A 23,054-nucleotide genomic window follows, 5' to 3' on the forward strand; every position below is an offset into this window, starting at 1 on the left:
ATATTTAATTGCTAAAGGGCTTGTCCGTTCTGAGTTGGAATTACCTACAGACTGAAGAGAGTTAGAAGTTCAAAAGCACTAGCTCAGATGAGCTACAATCCTGAGAAGAAAAAACTACCGCCCATGAGACTCAGGAGCCAACAATATGTGTAATACAACACTAAGGATAAACAAATGGAGGAAGCAGAAGGTTTTAAGCTACATAGAGAAGATGGCACCTAATAAAGGGCAGGACGGATGGGGGTGAACCAGAATACAGTTTAATTTGGGAAAGAGTTTTACATTTGTATTTAAATGAAAGTATCCTAAAGGATTTAACTTGTCATTCTAGTACTAGTATGTAAAGATAGTTGGGATGGGGGCAGGATGCCAAAACAGTTGCTTTTAGGCTGAGATTGTGAAAACACCTACATCATAATGATCTTGTGAAATTACTAAAAATGTCCTTTCTGGGTTTCACTCTATGTCTAATGAACTATATTGTAATTTGTTTTGGTGTTTAACATGAAAGAAGGAATTTCACCACAAGCTGCAGGTAATCTTAAATATTGAGACTTTATCAGAATTTGAGTGTTCTCAGCTCATTAGAATCTCTAAAGGATTCTAAACAGTCCTGATACATGGCGTTACTATTTGGACCAATGAAATCAACTACTCAGGAGGCGAATTCTGGCCTGTGATATTTATCTGTTTGCTTTTTAGTGCTCCCTGGTGATTGGAACATTGAGTTAAGGTTGAGATGCACTGAACTAGAAATTTGTCATAGTGAACCAGCCATGAAATTATAGTCATTTGTCTGAAGTTGTGCTAGTAGAAGTGGAGAAAGTACAAAAAAAATTAGGCAGTAATACCCAAAGCAATTCTATCTTAGGCCACAAAATATTATTATTTAATAAATTACCTGGAATTTATTCACTCTTGTAAAAATTGTACTTTAGGACAGGCATGGTAGTGCAAACCTATAATCCCAGAACTCTAGAAGGCTGAAAATTGTAAGTTTGACCCTAGTCTGGACAATTTAGCTACTTGGTGAGATACTTTCTCTAAGAAAGGGTTAGGAGGAATGGGTAGTACCTCAGTATGAAGGCTCTAGGTTCAAGCATCAGAACCCAAAAAACAGACCCAAAAGAGCAAACTAAAACCAAATTTGTGATGTTGCCTATTTAAATTAAAAAGACAACTTTACAGGAATAGAACATCAGTTATTAGCCTTACTGATACTTATTTTTGGTGTTTAATAAATTTTACTGTCATTTGTTGGTGATTTCAGAACCTGAACTACAATGTAACTTTGAAAATGGAATTTGTAACTGGGAACAAGACACAGAAGATATCTTTGATTGGACCAGGATCCAGGGTCCAACTTCAACAATTAATACAGGGCCAATGAAGGATCATACTTTGGGCACGGCACAAGGTCACTATCTCTACATAGAATCTTCAGAGCCACAGATTTTCCAAAACAGTGCTGTGCTACTCAGCCCCATCTTAAATGCCACTGATGGTAAAGACTGCATCTTTCGCTTTTACTATCACATGTTCGGAAAGCACATTTACAGGCTGGCTATCTACCAACGAGTCTGGAGTAACTCAAGAGGGAAGCTACTGTGGGAGATATTTGGAAATCAGGGCAACAGATGGATGAGGAAGCTCCTCAATATTTCCAGCAGGCAGCCCTTTCAGGTATGAATAATGGGTTTCATAATGTGTGTTTGAAATGGCACAGGATATCTAAGCAGTGTGAAAGATCACTGTATTCTTGAATTAAAAGCCAGTGGAATTTGATCAAAGTTACTTTGACACACATTTATCATTTCATTAAGGTTGTACTAAAGCTGTTTGAGTTGCTTTGCTCCGTGACTACCTGAAATAATGTATGATTAGAATCTCTAAAGATGAACACATGGCATCGGAAACAGCTTCAGATTCCTTCAATTTTAAGTAATTGTTCTAGTGAAATAAAAAAAAATCTGGGAAAGAAATGAGTTTGGCATGATCTCTGAGGGTCTACCTGGACCCATAAATCATGATTTTGAATCGTTCATTTAACACCTTGACTTTCCATAGATGAGCCTGTGATTTGTAGGCAGGATGCATGCTTTATTCAAAAATCATGCAGCCTCTCTGATGGTGAGCTCAAATTTAGGTACAAATCTCTTTAATTCTGATGCAATTTGGTTTTACTCTCAATCTTGCCTGATTTCTTAAAGTCAGACTTGTAAGTTCAAAAGTGTATGTGGCTTTTATAATTTTGCAAAGGATAGATTTATGCACACTATTTGATTCTTTCAGCAATTCCCTGAAGTGGGTAAGTCAGATATACTTTTAAAAAGATTCATACTTTGAAGATATAGAGAAAAATATCTCAGGGAAGTTGTTATTTTTCCTTGGATAAATAATTTATGCATAGTAAAATTACGGCTTAGACTACAACTCACAGTTTCTAAATTATTGTCAGTCATTACCTTTCTGACATATCATCCAGGATACAATATGAGGGGCCTGCATATTTGTTCTTATTTGTTCAAATAAAATTGTACTAGAAGTTTCTTATCTACTTCTGGTTGAACATTTCTGTTTGTTTACATGCACTAAACTTTCATTTACCCAAATTTAAATCGCTGGCTCTATCTAAATCTAGTTAATATTTTCATAGCCAATAATTCAACTCTGGATCAATTTTGGAGACCTACCAACCACAGATTTATCTTGTATATGACTTAGTCTGTAAAATCAAATTGGTATTGGAGATTTATTTAGAGAGACATCAACTAAAGAAATGGGAACCAGGGTTTGAGGATTTAGCTCAGCGACATAAGCACTTACCTTGCAAGCAGTAGGTCATGATTTCAATTCCTGGTACTGATTAAAAAAAAAAAAAAAAGAAATGGGAACCAATCCAACACATGTAGTATGATAGCTAGAATGTGTTTTACACATGTAAATGATATGAAATGAAATTTAAGAGGTTTTTGACTTTTATTTAATATAGGCTCATCCACATCAAATTAATTGTTAATGTGTATTTAAATTAGAGTAATTTTGGCCAAACTAGTATTTATGATATTTACTCAGGAATTGCTTTCCAGGATAAAACCAACTTTACAAGGAGCCATTTTCACAGTCAGATAAACATGTGATGAACCAAGGAACCTTTTGGTAATGAATATAAACATAAAAATTGAGGTCTGAAACCCACCTAGGGTTACACATGGGTTGACCTGTTTGATTATATACAGTGGTTCTTTAGTCTTTTATTTTAGATGGAATTTAGACTTGTAATGATGACCTGAGAGATTCTACATGCTGTGTGAATTAATTATTCAAGACAGCAAAAATGGAGTCCATTTTAAGAGACAGGATATTTCCCTCTATTGGAAAGTGGATATTTATAGACTAGAGGTATTCTACTAAGAAAAAGCAGTGGTATCAATCAGCACTTTAATTAACTGTGATATTGCCCATTCAGTGACCTAGCATTATGCCCAACAGGTACTTACTAAGTATTTGCTTAAAAGAAAAAAAAATCTAACTTCTCAAGATTACTTATTTCAAATGAAGTAATATAATTGGGCTACATTGTAGATGCAGTGCTCAGGAACTGTTTGCTTGTGACTATCAGATTGAAATATTCAGCCTGATATGTAAAAGTTGCATAATTTTGACAGAAAAAGCCAGTGCAACTTTCTTACCAACTTTGATATGAGATTTACTGGATTATAATTGATATAATAAACTATAAATAGTGAAACTGGTGAAACAATCATCACAATGAAGATAATGAAAAACAGACTTTTCCTTTAAAAGATTCCCTGTTCCTTTTTATAGTACACCCATCTAGTCCTTCCTTCTTAGTATCAAACTGCTTTCTGATACTATGCATTAATTTACACATACTAAAATTTTATATAAAAGTTTACTTTATATGGTATAAAGTATATACTATATACTCATTTTTGGTATGTATTGTTTCACTCAGCAGATCTATTTTAAGATTCATCATGTCATGTATCAGTCATTCATTTGGGTAAAAGATAGTTTTATCTAGGAGCTGATTTATTGGTAGACTACTTCAAGATTGTGCTATTATGAATGAATCTGCTGCGAACAGTTGTATATATGTATTTCTGTGAACATCCACTTTTATTTCTCGTGGATGAATAACTGAATAGAAGAGTTGGATCATATGGTAGAAATAAGTAACACTTTAAGAGATCCTTAACCTGTCTTCTAAAGTTTCCCATATTTCATTCCTATCAGCAGTGTATGAACATTCCATTTCCTCCACATCCAAGCTAGGTTTTATTTTCATACTTCTTAGTTTTAGCCCTTCTGAAATAGACAATTACATACAATTCTGGTTTTAATTTGCATTGTTCCGGCACTAATTATGTTGAACTCATTTTCATGTGTTTATTTTCCACATATCTACTATTGAAATGTTTTTCAAGTCTTTTAATAAATTTTTAAATTAGTTTATTATTATCAATTTTATTTTTTTTATTTCCATACGTAGGTGTTTTATATATTCTGGATGGAAGTTGTTATATTAGATATGTGAATTTGGATACTGTTATGTCCCTCCAAAGCTTCATGCAGTCATGAGAACAGGCTTCTAGTTTGTGACTGATTTATGGTTCAATGCTGGGATTACGGGTGTGAGTGCTACACCCACTCCAGGGTGGGTAGCCTACATACAATGTCAGAGACCGAGAGTCTTCTGTCTGTGCTCCTCCTTTTCTCTTGTTGCTTTTGCTCTCTTCTGCCATTATGAATTGTTGCCCTTGTGCCATGCTACTGCCTTGAAGCCAGATGAATATAGACTGAAACCTCCACAAACTGTGAGCTAAATAAATCTTTGCCTCTTTTTTTTTTTTTTTTCCCGTACTGGGAATGAAACTCATGACCTCATGCTTGCCGGGTAAGTGCTTGAGCTGCTGAACTAAGTCCCTGGCCCAGCCTTTCCCTCTTTTTAATTTTGGGCATTGTGTATTTTGTCTCAGCAGAGAGAGAAAAGTAACCAAGACAGATACTTTCTTCTACTCTGCATTTTTGTGTCCTAGTACTAACTGTAGGGTCTATAATCCAGTTATATAGTGTTATTGAATGACTGATTTACTGAACAACTGAATTCATATTTACTTAGTCAAAACCCAGACCTATTGTTTGCATTTTGTTCTTTGTACTTACTGTTAATTTTCTATTATATGTTCATTATTTTTTTTAATGATCTGAAACTGGCAGAAAAGACTATTTATTAAATCACATGAATAGTGATTGGCTTACATGAAGAAGTGACTTTTACAATTGTACTTTTTTATTTCACTTTTGGTAGTTGAAAAATTTAGTGACTTTTTGTATTAAGATTGTTATCGTATACATTTTATGTGAAACACAGCTGAATCTCACCTAATACTCTTATCTGTTGTGGTAGATAAATATCAGTTTGGATTTGCACTGAAGTAAATTTTTAGGTAAACGTTAAATATGTAAAACCATGCCTTTTTCTTATGAATATGCTATTGGGTTCATATAAATTATTTAAATCTTTAGAAAATATAGATTGTTACATTTATTAGTTTTAGTTCTATAAAACTTCAGAATTTCTGTGGCACATTTTAAATCCCATGGAGTATTTGACATTAATATGTACATAGTTAATTTCACAAAACATAGTCTTTATTGCCATTATAATTTGTATTCCAAATCAAAGCTCATTTATAGCATTAGAAAATTCATAATCCCAATGGGATTGCTCTGATCTAGTCATTCTATCAATAAATAAATAAAGGTCCAGATACTGTTTTCTTTAATGTCTGGAGATATTTAAGAGCACAAGTAGAAGAGATATTTAAGAGCAAAACCTCTGTGGTGCTGATGCTGAAATATCTTTTGTCCACACTATTCATAAATTAAATGTACTTACATATTATATTTGAAATAAAATATTGAGAAGCTATTACACTGAAAATGTCCAGTATTATCTTGAATATTTTGATCTTCAAATCAGATATGTAGCAACTCAGCCACTAAGTCTGGAGTGTCTTAACTAACTCATCTTTCCACTAAGATATAAACTTGTAATCTAATTATTTTGAATATCTAAAAAATTTCTTATATATCCCAGAGGTTGGTTTATTTATTTCAGAATACCAATTTTCAAGATACATAAATCTCATAAAGTGATACATATTTCTCATAATTTTATATTTTGTAAAATATCTTCAGATTTTTCTGAGGCAGGACATGCCTGATGACATAAGAACTGTATGAAAGAGAATAATGGCATTTCTACACTGTAACATGAAGGTCCCAGTGCTTTTTGAAATGTGATGGTTATAGAATGAATCATTTATACTAATTATATAATAACACTACTAGTAGCACTAATATGTTGTGCTAGATTATTAAATGAAAAGTTGAGCTTAAAGAAGTCCTAGAGAATAATGCAGAGATATAATTTATGCATAGACATTATAGATTGTATCAACTTAAACAGTCCTTTTCCAAGACATGTTTTCCTTAGATATTTCTCTTTTCAGCTGATGCATTTTGGAAGTGTGGATCTGAGGGAGAGAGAATGTCTGTAGACCTATGACCCACATGCTAACATTGTGGGATATCTTTGAATGTGACAAGCAAATGTTCTGCTTTTCCAGAACACTACCAGAAAAATGTAACTAGCTCTAATGATTAGAACTCAGAGTTTAGGCCACAGTGCTGTACTTGTTATGATTCTTTGATTAGCAGCTTTAACAATTTAAAATGTAGGCAATTAATTTACTTTTGATTTTGATAGAACTGTCATTACTTTAAATTAGTAGTAACTAATGCATACCATAAGGCTTGTTTCATTTTCAGAAGTTATTTAGAATTTCTTAGAGCTTATGGATAATTCCTTTTCTCAGAATGATTTTTAAATAGAAGATGTCTTACTTTCTCCTGTTTCTGTAGCAGCGTGACATTTCTGTGGAAAGTCAAATCAGCAAAGCAACTTACTATAGAATGAAGGGCTTAGGGAGTCACTTGTCAACAAGGAAAGGCATTTGAGTAATGCTTAACTGAAGAAGCTATTGAATGAAAATAGAAAGAGATATTTTATCACTCTTTTGAAGACTCTCAACTTATAACTTCCAAAGATATTTAAATTCATTTACAGAGCATACTACTGACTTTGAAAAGGAAATTGTAGCAGTTAAATTTTTTATTGTATCGGTCTCATTGATATGTCACATTTTAACTTAAACAGTTGTCTAGATGGAATGTAGCTCAGTGGTAGAAACCTTGACTAACAGGCATAAATACAAGAAAATGACTATTACACAACTATCTGCTATGTGACATTTTCACCTGCCGTTTCTTATGTTTTCTTACAAATTAGAATCACAAAATATTTCATTTTATATAGTTTAACTCTAAAATTAGCTCAAATACTTTCTCACCAATGATTTAACCCATTTGGTACTGCTAGTGTTGAGAATCTAGTATTTCACATGGTTTTTCAACCCTACGTCTGGATACCCTGGCAGAAAATATTTTCTTACACAGAATTGAAATATTTCTCCCTGTTGTCTTTTTTTTTTTTTTTTTTTTTTTTTTTTTTTTTTGTGGGACCGATCTTCTTGGCATGCATTTAGTACTATGGCCGTCATTGCTAAGTGTTGCAAAAACTCAGTTTTCTGTAGCTTACGCTTTTTTGGCATCACAGAAACCAGAGCTTGAAGTCTTCAGCTCATTTCTTTCTAACATGATTCATTTTCACAAAGTTGATATTTGAACACCAAGTAGGCCTGAGAAGAAACATGGACCGTCAAAGAAAAGATTCTCCATTTAGACTTCTTAAATCCATAAAAAATTCTGACTCAGACTAGAAGACTTCCTTTAAACTTTGCTAATATCCTTTGATAATAAAGGAATAAATATTTTCTGAGGAGGATTTTATCATAAAAGGTGGCATAATTTTAATAACTTTTGTTAATCATAATTTGATTATGCATTTGTAATGTATGCCATTAATTCTTAAATGATGCATCATTTTTTTACTCCTGGGGTGGAAATGTTTCTAAGTTATATTGGAAATAAAGCAATACTAGATAATACTAAGTTCATGCCAATTTCCTTGAAACTAAATACATAAATGCTCACAGGCTGCTAGTGATAGCTATTGAGGTAAAACCCAATTTAATTCTTACAGTATTTAGTATTTCACCAACTTTCCAGACCTGAAGCTGATAGTCTGATCATTTATTCAGTAGATAACAACAGGCAATGTAACGTCTATGGGGATGAAGGTGGTCGCCACTGTTAATTCCCTATTATCTTGTTTTGGAGTTCTGTATCATTTTCGTTGTTTTGTTGACTTGGATTTTATTCTGTTTTGTCTTGTTTGATTTTATTATATCCCATGGCACGGGCAGCTATTTCAAAGATAACAATATATATTAAGGTGGCCATTTTGGATTTACTGTTATCTTGTTTTAAAGTTTTTATTGCTTTTACTGTTTTGTTTTCATTGTTTCTATTCTGCTTTGTTTGATGTTTACTGTTTCTGAAGGTAGGGGAAACTATTTTGAATCTAACAAGAGGCATTATGGTAAACATTGTTGATTTCCAATTGTTTTGAAGTCCTGTGCCACTTTCACTGGTTTGTTTGTGGCTTTATTCTGTTTTATTTTGTTTGGTTTTATTCTCTTTCAAATAAAAATTACAAAAAATACATAAATGCTGAAAGGATAACTTTTTACATTATTATTTTGAAGAGAAAAAATAAAAATAAAAGGTTCAAAACAGGCTAATACGATAGTAACAAGAATTAATTCGTTGCCTATTTTATCTTCATATCTTCATTTTATCTTCATAGTAGTTACTCAGACTACAGAATATAGGCATGAAATATTATCTAAACAATATTAGCACAAATCTTCCTTTTCAGTGAAACATGAGGAAATACAACTGTGTTACCTATCCTGTGTGTATATACATTTTTTCCTGAAAGTATAAATTTTATAGGTATTTTGTATAACAATTTTCTTCACCGTGTATGTAGTTTGCTAGAATTTGCACTGAAAGGTTTAGATGTAGTTTGCCTGTGTGAGTTCTGAGTGAGTGATACTCTTAGGTTTGTTGCTTACTCAACTGTCTACTAAATCTTGTTTAACCCTCTTAAATTTCTCTCAGGCTACTCAGAGCTGAAGTCAGAATAAAGTCATAGCCCCTTTGGCACTTCTCCATCAAACACTAACACCAAGGGATGCACTTATGAAGAGCCACACTAGAGGCTAGAAGGATAGAGGACACAACCAGGCAGGGGTAACTGAAAAATTGTGTAGGTCAGAATAGAAGTCCACTTACTTTAATCCATTATTTTAGTCCTACTGTACTTGTTACAGTTGCTGTAGTACTAAGTGACATATGATATTTTGGCCCCCAAAACTATAATAGAACAATGTTAAGGATCATCTTCACTGGAGATAGAAAGGGAAATTATTGAATTAATAAATATTTATTACCATAAGTGATATCCAAATGGTATAAAACCTATGTTGAAAAGAGATAGAAGAGAGTAAGAACTATTTGGCTTGAGAATGAATTGCCAACTGATGGCAAAATGAGTAAAAAATGCTAAATATGAGGGTGAATACTTTCACATCAGGCAGTCTTTTCAACCTTTGCTCAGTCTGTGGCTTCTTTTGAAACTTGACATAATTATTCCTCTCCCTTTCTTTCTTTGGTGTTAAAAGTATCAGCCTTTGAGTCTTTTCTGCTGTTAGATACTGCTAGTTCCCTTTACCTGATTCCTGGCTGGATTTGAGGAAATGTTGATTTTGTGTATATAACGCAATGTCCACTTTGCAGATTTTGCTAAGGATATTGAATGGTGTTGAAATTCCAACTAGGGAATTTATTTGGGGATTTTCATGAATATGCTACATATGCTAATATCTGCCTGCTAGCTTCTACTTTATAAGAAAATATTTAAATACACTTATGTAAAGGTGTAAAATGAAAGTTGCATTAAATCATCAGTGCTGAATCATTTTGTTAAATTCTACTTCAAATAACATATCTGAGATGAATCTTTCTTGATCAGCCAGTCCCTGTAGCTAGGTGGAAAATCAGAAGGACAGTTTATTGGTACATTGTTCACTCTCTGGGAACAAACTCTCAAGTATCTCTAGAATGTGTGTATCTTTGCCCTTGTTTATTCATGTAAACTATTTCAGATTTGCCTTTTCTCTGTAAAATTTTTAAAGCATGATAACATACTGAGCCTAATACTGTTTTGCTTGCTTATATTGATGACATGATTTTGGCTTATAGCTTCAGTGGAAAATCAATGTGTTATGTAGTGTACACTAAGATAATGGGATGGGCCTTTGTAATTCCTTGTCAGGTGATTGTTTTATCTTTATTTATAGCCTTAAACTTTTCCCCATTCAGCAAAAATACTCTGGTACTATTTATGAGAGCAAAGTGATCTATGCCAATTTATGCATTAAGGACAGCCTCCTTCCAGAATTGTTTATGGAATATATCAACTCATTATTGATTAGGGACACAATATTCTCTTTCTTAGTGTCCGATTAGTGTTTTTAGTTCATATTCCAGTTTTAATTGTCAGTTTACTAAAAATATTCCTTAAAAAGATAAAAGAAAGTCACTCATGATTATTATTCTAACATCTCCCAGAATTTCAAGGTATAAGAAGAAATTTAAAATGGTTGTAACAAAATTTCCTTTCTTATATAATGATATCTACTTGGAGCTACTTTAAGGACAATGTTTGAAAGTATTTTTTAAAAAGAATTGTGAACTTTTGTCATTCTGAAATATGATTAAGTATTGTTTGAAACTAGTTTCTTGAAAAGGAATGCCAGATACTGTCTTATAAATATTTCCACCTAAACACTCATGTTGTTTGCTTTAGTATGTCATTATTTACATTGAAAACACAATATTTCATTATTAACTTTTTGGACTTTTAAAGTTATATTTCAAAATTATTAAGCCTCCTTTTTAACTTGCATATGAAGTATATTTTATATTTTGTGATGCAAAAGCCTTAAAGGCAGTGGGAGAAACAAAAAAATTATGAGAAATAAATTCTTAAGTGATTAAGGTTGAGGATATTTATTGACCTCTGAACCAGACTCCTGGAGAATTGTGAGTAGAGAAGAAGGATGAAGAAAAATCTGAAAAATGATATAACCAGAATCAAGTCTGTATGTTCTATGATGTACCTAAATTTTCAATCTACATAGAATACCTAATTTTTTTTTCCTCCTAGTATCCTGTATGAGCAAGTGTCTATGGAGATTTCATTTTCATATTGGCATTGCTTGAATGTCACTGACAGAACTCAGGTTGAAATTTAATTGCTGTCTTGACATTAAAAGGTGAGATCATTAAGGGTCAATCAGGTCTTGGGGGCTCCAGTCTCATGAAGGATTAATGCCTTTAGCAAAGGAGTGAGTGATTAGTTATCTTAATTATCTTTGGGGTGAGTTTGATTTTTAAAAAAGCTTTCACATTCATGTATGTTTTCTCTTTCTCACACACACATTCACATAAACACATTACATACAGATACACACATTCACACATTCGCATGTTCTCTGATTCATTCCCTCTATTCCACACAGCGCTTCTCTAATAAGTGATCCCCTATCATGTGACAGCAAGAAAGCTGTCACCAGATACAGTGGCCATGATACAGGGCTTCCTATCCTCTTGAAAAGTGAGAAGTAAAATCTCCTTCCTCATAAGTTACCCAGTCTATCATACTGTGTTGTAATACAGCAGCTAACTGAACAAAAACCACTAAAACATGTGGTGACCATTATAGTTTTTAGTACATTTCAGATGTTCATAGAGATGGTCAAGCTATTTAAAATGACAGGTGTTCTGGGAAATTTGGAATGTCCTTGTATATATGTGCATCTTCTGAGGCCCAGGATATTTGTGTACTTTTTGTCTCTCAATTTCCCACCCTATTTGCATATGTATATGTATCAATGCATATCATGATTATCATTAGTATATTACTAGTATATGACTATAGTTTCATTATATAATTAGATGTCTAACTATAGTGTTCCTATGGTTTATTTATTTTATTGTATTTTTTTGTCTTTTTCTTTTTATCCGCACCGGGGAATCGAACTCACGACTGCCTGCTTGCAAGGCAGGCGCTTATGCCACTGAGCTAAATCCCCAGCCCCTCCTGTGATTTATTTAATATGTGCAGAGCCAGTCTTGACTTCTGTTGGTATTTCTGGCTGTTATTTTATCTAAACTTTAACATAATTTCTGAATCAGTCACAATCCACCAAAAAGCACCACAGAAGCTAATGGGCAAGCAGATTTAGTCTTAACCTAGGACTTCATTTTTCTTTATCAAGCAATGTTGACTTGTGTTGGACTCCAAGACTATTGCTTCTCTGTGTTGCCATCCCCTGGGTGTTTGACCTTCCATTTGATTCCATTTGAAGACATATCCATGCCTCCTCTTTAGTTTTTTCCCTCTCTGCTTCCAAATGTAATGACAATTTCTTTTAACCCCAGTGCCTTTTGCTTAGCCACATAGGTACACGGAGGTAGATGTTTTGCATGGGTATTCTTCTAAGTATAATTTATACAACCAGAATAATTTATAATGTTATGCTTATGCTACAAATTATAATGTTATATTACTGCTATAATTTATGAAATGTTATAACTTTACATAAAAGCAGTACTAGTATTTGGTACAAAATGTCAATTTTATTTTATATTTTAGGGAGCTCAGATTAAAGTTGTATTTCTGATATAATAAATTTAACTTTTAATGTCATACAGTATAAATTCAAGCTATTGAACTGCATGTAATTACTCAAATCTTAAGTCTATTATTTATTAGCTATGCAACTTTGGGAAACTTAATTTAATTTCTCTGTGCTGCAAATTCTTTATTTCTAATTTGCTATAATAGTACCTGCCTTGAAAAAATTTTGCAATGATTGCATATATTAATACATATAAAATAGTTGAAAAGAAGTAAAGATTTTCAACAAACTGGTTTAAAAACTGTATAATCTCTGCTACTGTCCTAAATGGTCAGGGAGATAAAAGCCATTTTCTGTATCTTCATGCCTGAATCTACTGAACAAAGAAAAAAGAGAAAGCATTTCTCATTTTGTTGTGGCCATTGCAAGCTACCTGTTCTTTTTCTTATCATGCAGTTAGAATTAAAAACAGATAAGCAGAATGCTGTATGAACAATAGTTACGCAGGATGTAACGACATAACCTGCGGATATGTAAAGGATAGTAAAGGAGTATTTTGGAAAATTTTATGCTAATAATTTGGCTTAGATGATATGAGTACAGGTTACCCAAACTAACTCAAGAAGAAATATGTAATTCAAAGAACCCTTTCTCTTTGATGAAAACTTAAATCACTATTTAAAATCGACTGAAGTGTATACATGGATTGATTTAATTAAAATAATTGAAGAAAAGAGTAAACATTTCTCAATTTATTATATGAAGAACTGTTAATTCCAAGACTGGAGATTTCATGAGAAGAAAACAATAGACTAATATCTGTTATGAACTAGATGTGACATTCTTAATATTAGCAAGTGGATCCAGTAATATTTTTGAAATGAGCATGTATTATGACCAAATGGAGTTTACCTCATAATGCAGGTTTGTTTAAGATCTGAAAATACATCATTGTTATTAAAAAGGAGAAAATATATCAATAGATGCACAAAAAAGCATTTATAAGATACAATGTTATTTTATAATAAAAAAATCAGGAAATGAAGAAAAGGGAGCAATATAAGTTGGTTACATATGCTTGCAAAAAATATACAGCTACTGTCATATGTAATGGTGAAAGACCTTATGCTTCTTACATAAAATCATATAGAACACAATCCTCCGTTCTTTTTAATATTTAACTGAAGTTTTTATCAGGAGCAAAACAGAAGAGGAGGAGGAAAAGGAGGAAGAGGGGAAAGTAGAGAGAAAAATTAAGAGGCACTTGTTGCAGTAGGAAAGAAAGAACTATATTTGTTCTCAGGTCACATGGATGTATACAAATAAAAATCTTAATCTAATGAAAACTCCAAAAATATTAAATGGAACGAACCAAGGCATAAGATAAAAGATAATAAATAAAATCAGTTTATATAATCAACAGTAATAGGAAATGAAATTTTATAAACAATTCAACTTACAATAACATCAAAGTCAATAAAATACTTTGAAATATGATGAAAGATGTGCCAATCAAAATTGATAAAGTACTGTATTATAAATTAAAGTATGAATAAATGGAAATATATACCACATTCATGGATAAATACTACATATTGGATGATAATTTTACCTAATTGATATGTGGATATGCTGCAATCCCAATTAATCCCTGTAGCCTTTTGGGGAAAATTATGAAGCTGATTCTAAATCTGTTCTTTAAGCATTTTAAGAATGTCTTTGTTACATGTTTGTGATATATAATGGTTACATTCTGTTTACATTATTGACACTTTTACACATTGCATCTTCATCATTTGTGCTTTCTTTGCCTCTTCACCTCCTTACTCCTTCTCAAGATCACCTTCTCATCTCTACAGAGTCTACTTCCCTGTTTCTTAGCATGTTTCTTATACTTTGCTCTTTAAATTGTTTATATTTTTTATCTCATATTAGGGAAACAATGTAATATTTAACCTTGTGTCACTGACTTATTTCAATTAGTATTATGGTATTAGGACCTATCCATTTATTTATAAATGATTAAAATGTATCTTTCTGTATGCTTGAATAGTACTCCAAGATAGATAGGTATACTGATAGATAGATAGGCAGACAGACAGATAGATAATCACACTTTGTTTGGTTATCTCATTGTGGGCATATAGGCTATTTCCATAATTTAGCTATTGTGAGTTGTACTGCCATAAACACTGGTATACACATATTCCTGTGATGTGAAGCACATGTATTCACATGTTTGTGGTAGAGATTAAAAAATGGGACAGCCATTTTGGAAAGCAGTTCTGTAATTTATTATAACGTTAAACTTAAAATTACTTGTATGGTCAAGCAACTTCATTCCTACATATAAGAAAGAAAATCCTTCACACAAAGGCCACTAACTGGTGAATGAATAGACTAACTGCAGTAAATACCTAAGTGAAATAACACTCAACAATAAAAAGAAACAAACTATTGATACAGTAGCAATATGGAAGAGTCTCAGAAGACATACAGTTATTGAAAGAAGCTTAACATCAAAGATGGCAGTTTCTGGTTCTACGAGTAGTATGCTCTAGAAAATTCAAAACTCTGGACAGAAGCCTACTAATGGCCAGGTATAGACCAGGAGGTCTAACACAAAAGAGTGTTTTTTGAAGTTTCAGCTTACTACCTTGTGACCATGGTTGTGGTTGCCTAATGATATTCATCTGGTACATCCCATGAAACTGTACTTGAATGGATGCACATAAATTATGCTCAAAAATTATAAGAATTTTTGGAGCTCTTCTGTGAACATAATCTACAGAACAACACTGATTTTTATGCAATAGAAATCTGCTGAGTAGCAGATGAAAAAATCAGAATCTTCTTCCAATCCATTTCAGCTAAAAATCTCTTAGGAGATAGGCTTGGCTCTTCTCTACATTGTAATCTCTAATTAGAATACATTTCTAATAATCTGAGCATATTTATAAACACCCAGCATGTACATGTGATTTTTTTAAGTTGACTTTTTTTATTTTAAAAAGATTAAGATAAAGAGGACATAACAAAACAGACCAGAACAGTTTAAGCAACATGTTTCACCACAAGACAACTCGACATAACAGTAGTTCCATAGTGTCTCTTTTCTTGAAATATTTGAATATACCTTCATACACTTTAGTATCAAATATAACAAGACAGTGTAAAACCATTCAAGAGAATGAAAGTATTACAGTGTATTCAGAACCAACTAACAGAAAATGAACAATGGTTTTTATATTATCTCCTTGTCCATAAAAAATTTTGTTTATACTTTCATGTACAACAAAATCCAATAAGATACAACAGGATAAAACTGATGGAGACAGAAGAACAAAAGCTTTGTGGAACTTCAAAACAAGATGATATTAAATCAGCAATAGCCATTATAATGTCTTGTTTTCTTCAAAATAGCTGTTCATACCCACATGTGATTTTTTTAAACTCTTAAAGAGACATAAAGTGAATTCCTGAAGACTTTAGGAAATCATTTGTATGTATATTACATGGAAATTTAAAATACTTTTAAAATGACTTTTACATTGCCCTGATAGTATCATATAATTTTTGTTGTGTTTGAAATGAAAATGAAGTGAGAATTAGAAAAGAATTGGAATGGCTGCCTAAATTATGTGTGCTTTCCATGATGATATGAATTGGGAATATCTTTAATTCACTAACAATAATTCAGATGATATTAAGTAACAAAAAGTAAATTGGCTTATTAAAACTATATATTTTTAAGAAGAGAATTAATTATAGGTTTTTATATTTTTTTCTGAAATGTCTTGAGAAGTTTATATCAAAACATTTTACCACAGGTGAATCGAATTTTCTCAGAATTTGCTTATGTCCCACCTATATTTAATAACAAAATGCTTCCTCTGGTTTCAGTGGATGAATTTAGCTCTGTCAGTAGAAAACAAAACGGCTTCCAGCACTCACCCAGCTCTGTGGTTCTCCTCCATGTCCTGCCTCTGAATCATGGCCTTATCTTTATTTTCTGAGCCAGGAGCATTCACTCATATAAAAGCAAGTGTTTGATTATCTGTTTTTGACAATTATTGCCACTTTGTTTTCTTTACATGCTAAAAAATGTGCTAAATAATAAAAATAAACAGCTTCTGGAACTCAGGTCAGAAAGCAGAAGCCAGCCCCACCCTAACAATCACTCCAGCGGCTATATGAGAGCCAGCACAGGCTGGGAAAGGCAGCAGCCAGCCCTGCACCAGCACACCAAATGACCACTCTCAGATACTTGTAGCCAGCACTGGCCAGGAGAACCACATAGTCTCACTGCAGAGAAATTGTAGCCAGTGCAGGGGTATCTGGGACCTCACCACTAACTTGTCCAGAGAACAAAGAAATATGTCAAGACAAAGAAGCAAACGGCAGTCTCTGGCCTCCAACCCAAACAGCAAGTGCAGGAGATGAAAACATGGAAGAGATAAGGAGTTGCATACCTGAAGTTTCTGAAGTGATGGCAACTGAAGTAAAGAAACAACTTCATGAGGCTATAAAAGAAATTAGAACAGAAGAAGAAATGAAAAACATGATTAAAGAATTGGTGACCATCTCTAAAATAAGGAGATGAGGGAAACCTTGAATGAACAATATAAGAAAGATTTAGAACCAATGCAACAGATTCAAAGAGATATCCAGGAAATTAAAAACTACATTGAAAGCTGGCAAAACCTCTTGAATGAAACTGAAGATAGACTTTCAGAACTTGAAGACGGTTTACAGCTTGTGATTGTGAAAAGAAAGAGCTCTTAAAAATAACAAGGAACTAGGAAAAGTATTCAGTGGCTGCAAGATGACCTAAAGAAAAACATTTTAAGTGTTAGATGTTAGCAAAAAAGCAGGAGTCAACACAAACAACATAAAAAGACTATTTAGAGAAGTAGTAACAAAAAACTTTCCAATCTTGGGAAAAGCATGTAACATTCAGATAAGTGAGGCATATAGCCATAAAAAAGTCTACACTCAAACATATAATAATCAAGATCCTAGAAATTCAACATAAGAACAGAATATTAAAAGCTGTTAGAGAGAAGAAACAGATCATTTACATAGGTCTACCCATTAGAATCATGACAGACTTAACACAAACCAGCAAATCAAGAAGAGGCTGGAGTGAAGTATTATAAACCCTGAAGAAAAAAAAAAAAAAACACAACTTCTAACCCAGATTGATGTACCCTGCAAAACTTTCTTTCACAAGTAATGGAGAAACAAGATATTTCCATGAAAGAACAACTGATGGAATTTATGACTGCCAATTCATCAGTAAAAAGAAATATAGACAGAGTGGCTCAGGAAACAAGATCCATTAATGTGCTCTATATAAGAAATACACTTAACTCAAAAGAAAATTCATAAACTGAAAATCAAAGGAGAGAGAACAGTGTTCTGTGTGACAGGAAACCTGAAACAAATAGAAGTAGCTTGCTCATGAACTGCAGAACAAATAAGAAAGATACGGCATTTTTATACAATGGATAGCTGCTCAGCTATAAAGAAAGAACCTTAAGACTCTTGTAGGTGAATGGACACAACCTGAGTTCGTGCTCATGAATTAAATGGTTTAGAATCACATGGGTGAGCATTGTGTTGTCTCCCTAGTATAAAAAACTAGAGTTAGTGAGATCCAAAATGCATAATACATAATGTGAAAGTAAAAAGGAGGAAATGTCTAAAAAAGGAAGTCTTTGGTCACTGTTAATCTATTACTGAGTTTTGAAACCCTGTATTGTTTTCATTGTTCTGTTTAGTTTGGTTTTATTCTGTTTTCTTTTGTTTTCTTTTATTATATTTATTGGCATGGACAGTTATTTCGAAGATAGGAAAATATATTATGGTAGTCATTTTTGATTTCTTATTATCTTATTTTGAAGCCCTATATTGCTTTCATTGTTTTGATTGATTTTATTCTATTTTGTTTGATTGTATTATGTCTTATTGGTATAGGCGGTTACTTTGGAGATAACAAGAGACATTATGGTAGCCACTGTGGTTTTACTATTATCTTGTTTTGAAGCCCTGTGTTGTTTTCATTGCTTTGTTTTGATTGGATTTATACTGTTCTATTTTTTTATTTTATTATGCTTGATGGCATGGACAGTTATTTTGAAGATAACAAGAGGCATTATGGTAGCCATTATTCATTTCTTTTTATCTTGTTTTGAAGTCCTATGCTATGTTCATTGTTTTGTTTTGATTGACTCTATTTGGTTTTATTTCATTTGGTTTTATTCTCTTCAAAATAAAAAAAAGAAGTAGCTTCTGTTTGTGGTCACCAGTATGTAGTATAACTAGACTTTGCCTGATATCTGCATCTAGCTGTCATATCTGCTGTTCATCAAGTTTCTTTCTTTGTCCTTAGGATTGCTACTGCCCACTAAGAGAAAGCTTAGTGACACTTCATCCAAAAGCATTAGCCTATATGGATAGTGCCAAAGCTTATGATGCAAGATCCTACCAGTGACAGTTCCAGGAAAAGGCAAAAAGTTTGCTTTTCTTCTCTAACTCTGTGCCACACCACATATATTATAAGCATTGTTCTCTAAAGTTCTTTAAGAAAAAAGCAAAGTAGCATTGTTTATTTCACAGGCCTTGAGTTAGCTCTGCCTATGTAAAGCTCCTCATGAACAGTTTGTGATGATCACTGTTGTGCATAACCTAAGTTCTTTTTAGGATTGATGGTTTTCTTCTCTAGCTCAGGGAATGTAGTTGAATAATGTCTTCCAAGTAACTCCCTCTCGAGCTGTTACCATCAAGAGCCTTGACTTGCCTAATTGAATGTCTACCATAATTTGGATATTGACCATTCACTAAATGTTCTTGGACTAAGCTTGGTCTCCAGGAAGAACACTATTGCAAAAGTTTGGAAGCTTTGAGAAGTGGGGCCTACTGGAAAGTGTTTAGGTCACCAAGGGAATGACCTTGCAGTGAGTCATGAGACCTCGTTCTGTTCCTCATGCTCTTTTCTATCCTGCCCATAAGCTGAGGAGTTTTTTGCTCTATCATGCTCTATCACTGGGAATACTACTTTATCACAGGCCCAAGGAGTCAGAAGAATTGATCCAAAGCTTCAAAATTGTGAGCAAAAATGAACCTTGTCACTTTGTAAATATTTTATCTCATACGATAACTGTATTTTGTTTTAGTGTCAGAAAACTAATACCTTATCTTTGGGGGATAATTCCTAGCTGAAGAATAGTCAATGCAGTTTATAAAAGCTCAGGATTTTTACTTACTTTAAGGCAACTCTGAAGGTGGTAATGGAGTTCTAAATCCCTTGGGGACCAGCTGAGGTCTTCGTTGTGACTACATCTCAGCTCAACTTTTCCTCCATTTGTTTATTCATTTTTTGTATTCCATAGGACTTGACTTCTCATATTCTCCAGTAAACATTCTGTAGCTAAATCTGTTTTTGGGGAGCATGGATAAAGGCCTATTTATGTTTTTAGGTTCTGGCCATAGGATTGAGTGTGGTCCAAATCTCTCTCTCCACCCAAAACAGAACAATCATGGTTAATATTTATTGACTGTTATTCAGCATTATCTTTTCATAATTTCCTCACAAGTCTGAGGAGGATTCTGCTCTTTCGTGGAGGAAATAAGGGTTGTTATGCAAAATGTTTACATGGGAAGCATGGTGAGGGATGTGGAATCATGAAAAGTAAGCGATGAGTTAGCTGACTGAAAGAAAAGGAGCATAAGCAGTGAAAGAGCACTTGGGTCCTAATCTCCCTTTGTAAGATTTAACTTAGTCCCAAAGGAACCTCTTGCAAAAATAGACATCAATCTATTTTAATTTATTTGTACATGTTTGTGTGTTCATTGATATCCCATCTTATGGGCCAGGAGAGAAAGCCTCCCTGATTCACTTGAGAAAAAGTACTCTTGTTATCTAGGCTTTTGCATTAGTTCTCCACATGACATAATTTTCATAAATTATATACCCGGGTAGGTGATAACCTTCCATTCACCTTTTGTTTATCCATACTGTTCTTTCTCACCATGGATAATATGCCTGCTCACCAACAGGATTTAGAAGAACCAGCTGAAGAATTCCTGTCGCTCTCAGCTAAGCTCTTCCCACCTAATACAACTTCTCTACTCCAGCCTATGGACTAGCGGGTTATACCTAACTTTAAACAGATATGCCAGGGAAATGTTACTGATGTGCTTCCAGATGGTCTCAGATGCAGATATAACCTGAGAAATCCTGGGCCAGTGTCTCTCTGAGGACACTGAGATCTGCCTGGAAGAAAGTGTTGCCTAAAATTACACAGGAGAGAGACTTTGAAAGTTATGTATCTGACCCTTCAGTTGACCCTGTGATTGATGACATTATCACTAGAGCAGAGTCCATAGGCTTGCGAGTAGACAGTGGTGATGCTGTGGGAAAACATTCAGAAGAATTTTCTACAGAGGAATTTCAGCAACTCCTGGCTGAAAAATAGAGAATGGCATCTATGGAGCTTTCTGAAGAGGAGGAAATCAACAATAGGTACAGCAAAGGTCTTCTCTCCTAAAAAATGGACAGAACTACGAATATCTGTAGAACAACCAACTTGAGTTACAACCAATTTGTGAATGAATTGAGTATGTAAGTCAAGGGCCCATTTTATGTATGACACATGGATCTTTAAGGAATAGGGAGTCATTGAAGGTTTTAATCAGGTAAATCAGAAGAATGTATTGGGTAGACTACTCTGTTTTGAGGAAAACACATTTAAAGTCAGGCTATCATCAAAAATAAGTATAGCGAGTGTATTAGTCCAGGTAAGAAATGGCCAGATCCCAAGTTGCAAACATAGAGTAGTACTGATGAAATGAATATGATTAGAGAAATATTTAGTAAGGAATTTTAATGAGGAGTGTACTCACGGGTAATTCTAGTGGAACAGTATTAGGACTCATTCCTTGAAATTTAGCAGAGGGAGAGAGAGCAAGGACAGTTATATTTAAATATCTCAAAAGATTACAGTTTCTATGAAATATCAAACACATGACAAAGGGAACAACTACAACAAAATAACAAAAACAGCCTGAAGTTTATGGGAAAGTATGGAATGAGAAAGTATTTGAGATAATTAAAAGGAGAAGAAATGACAGCGGGAGCCAAGAACTCATATTGTTTATTCATAGGAAATCTGTATCTGGAGCACCAATTTTTAGTTTACTAATCGGTTTCTGAATCCACCAATCACAATAGGTATAATTGTAGGTGGGAGTTGAACCTACCTATAGAATCAAGTAGAAACAAGTGACTCTTCAGGGTATGCACCTTTATCACTTATCTAGATTATGTTGCAACCTAAGGACATGTGCACCGTTTATTGGATCCCACTCCTCATTCTTTTAGCACTATATTTTGTCTTAGCCTCCCTTGTGGCCAACAGCTCTGGATAGGCTTTGACCATGAGCTGGGAAGTTGGTACAATTATGGCATGATGGCACTTGCATGCCCTGATGGCTTCTTTGACTTAAGCCAGTAACATATTCCTGCAGCTGGAACCCAGAGGTTAATGTATCCAAGCTACCTGTGGTCTATCAGGGATGAAGGCCTCTCCTCTTCCCAGATTGATAATTCTTCGCTGATTTCACAGGACTCCCCTGAAGGCCTGTGAGCTTCTAAGACAGCGGTAGCCAGCTTAATAAGGCAGCCTGCCTGTCTTCCTTTCCTGCCTCATTCTTTGGCTTCACACTTTCTTCCTGTAATTACATTCTCAATAAAAAGCCTGCTTTGAGTATTCACCTCGCTTTAGAGGAAATAATTTATATTTCATGTCTATCTCCACATCCAAAAAGTCATAAAAGATTAATAGAAATTTTGTCTTCAAAAATTAAGCTGTAATTTCCCAAATATTTAAATTCTTATAAATAACATTTTCTTTTTTATAAGCTTCACTTAAGAACAGAGCTCATCTATGCATATATCAGAGTGTATTACATAAATAGGTTTCATATTTCAAAAGTTTAGCTAGAATTCGTTTAAAATTTAGAAAATCTACACATATTCTACAAACCCAAATAATTTAAAAATGTACATTTTTTCCTCATTCTTTGGCCTGAGTCATGCATGAAGCTCTTAAAGTTTACTTTGATGCTCAGAAAATCTTTGATAGGAAATATGGTTTTAAAAAGAACAGTTTTAAAACAGTTTAGACTAATTAGTCAATATTAAGTGATCTATTAAAATAATATATTTTCTTAACCTATTTAAACTAAGCATTGCAAAAAGATGTTTTTTTTTGAAAAAAGAGATTT

The 23,054-nt window shown here is 33.5% G+C and overlaps 1 protein-coding gene across 1 annotated transcript in view; it reads left to right on the forward strand.

The window, feature by feature from the left end:
- Window positions 1-23,054, forward strand: part of Malrd1 (MAM and LDL receptor class A domain containing 1) — a 647,937-nt gene that overhangs the window by 126,190 nt on the left and 498,693 nt on the right. Inside the window, exon 18 of the mRNA XM_063237894.1 lies at window positions 1,271-1,683. Coding sequence (XP_063093964.1) covers window positions 1,271-1,683 — 413 coding nt within the window. The remainder of the gene's footprint in view (window positions 1-1,270; window positions 1,684-23,054) is intronic.

This window comes from Cavia porcellus, unplaced genomic scaffold (assembly GCF_034190915.1).
Source record: "Cavia porcellus strain 051 isolate PalLab524CR breed Dunkin Hartley unplaced genomic scaffold, mCavPor4.1 scaffold_27, whole genome shotgun sequence".
Taxonomy (NCBI): domain Eukaryota; kingdom Metazoa; phylum Chordata; class Mammalia; order Rodentia; family Caviidae; genus Cavia; species Cavia porcellus.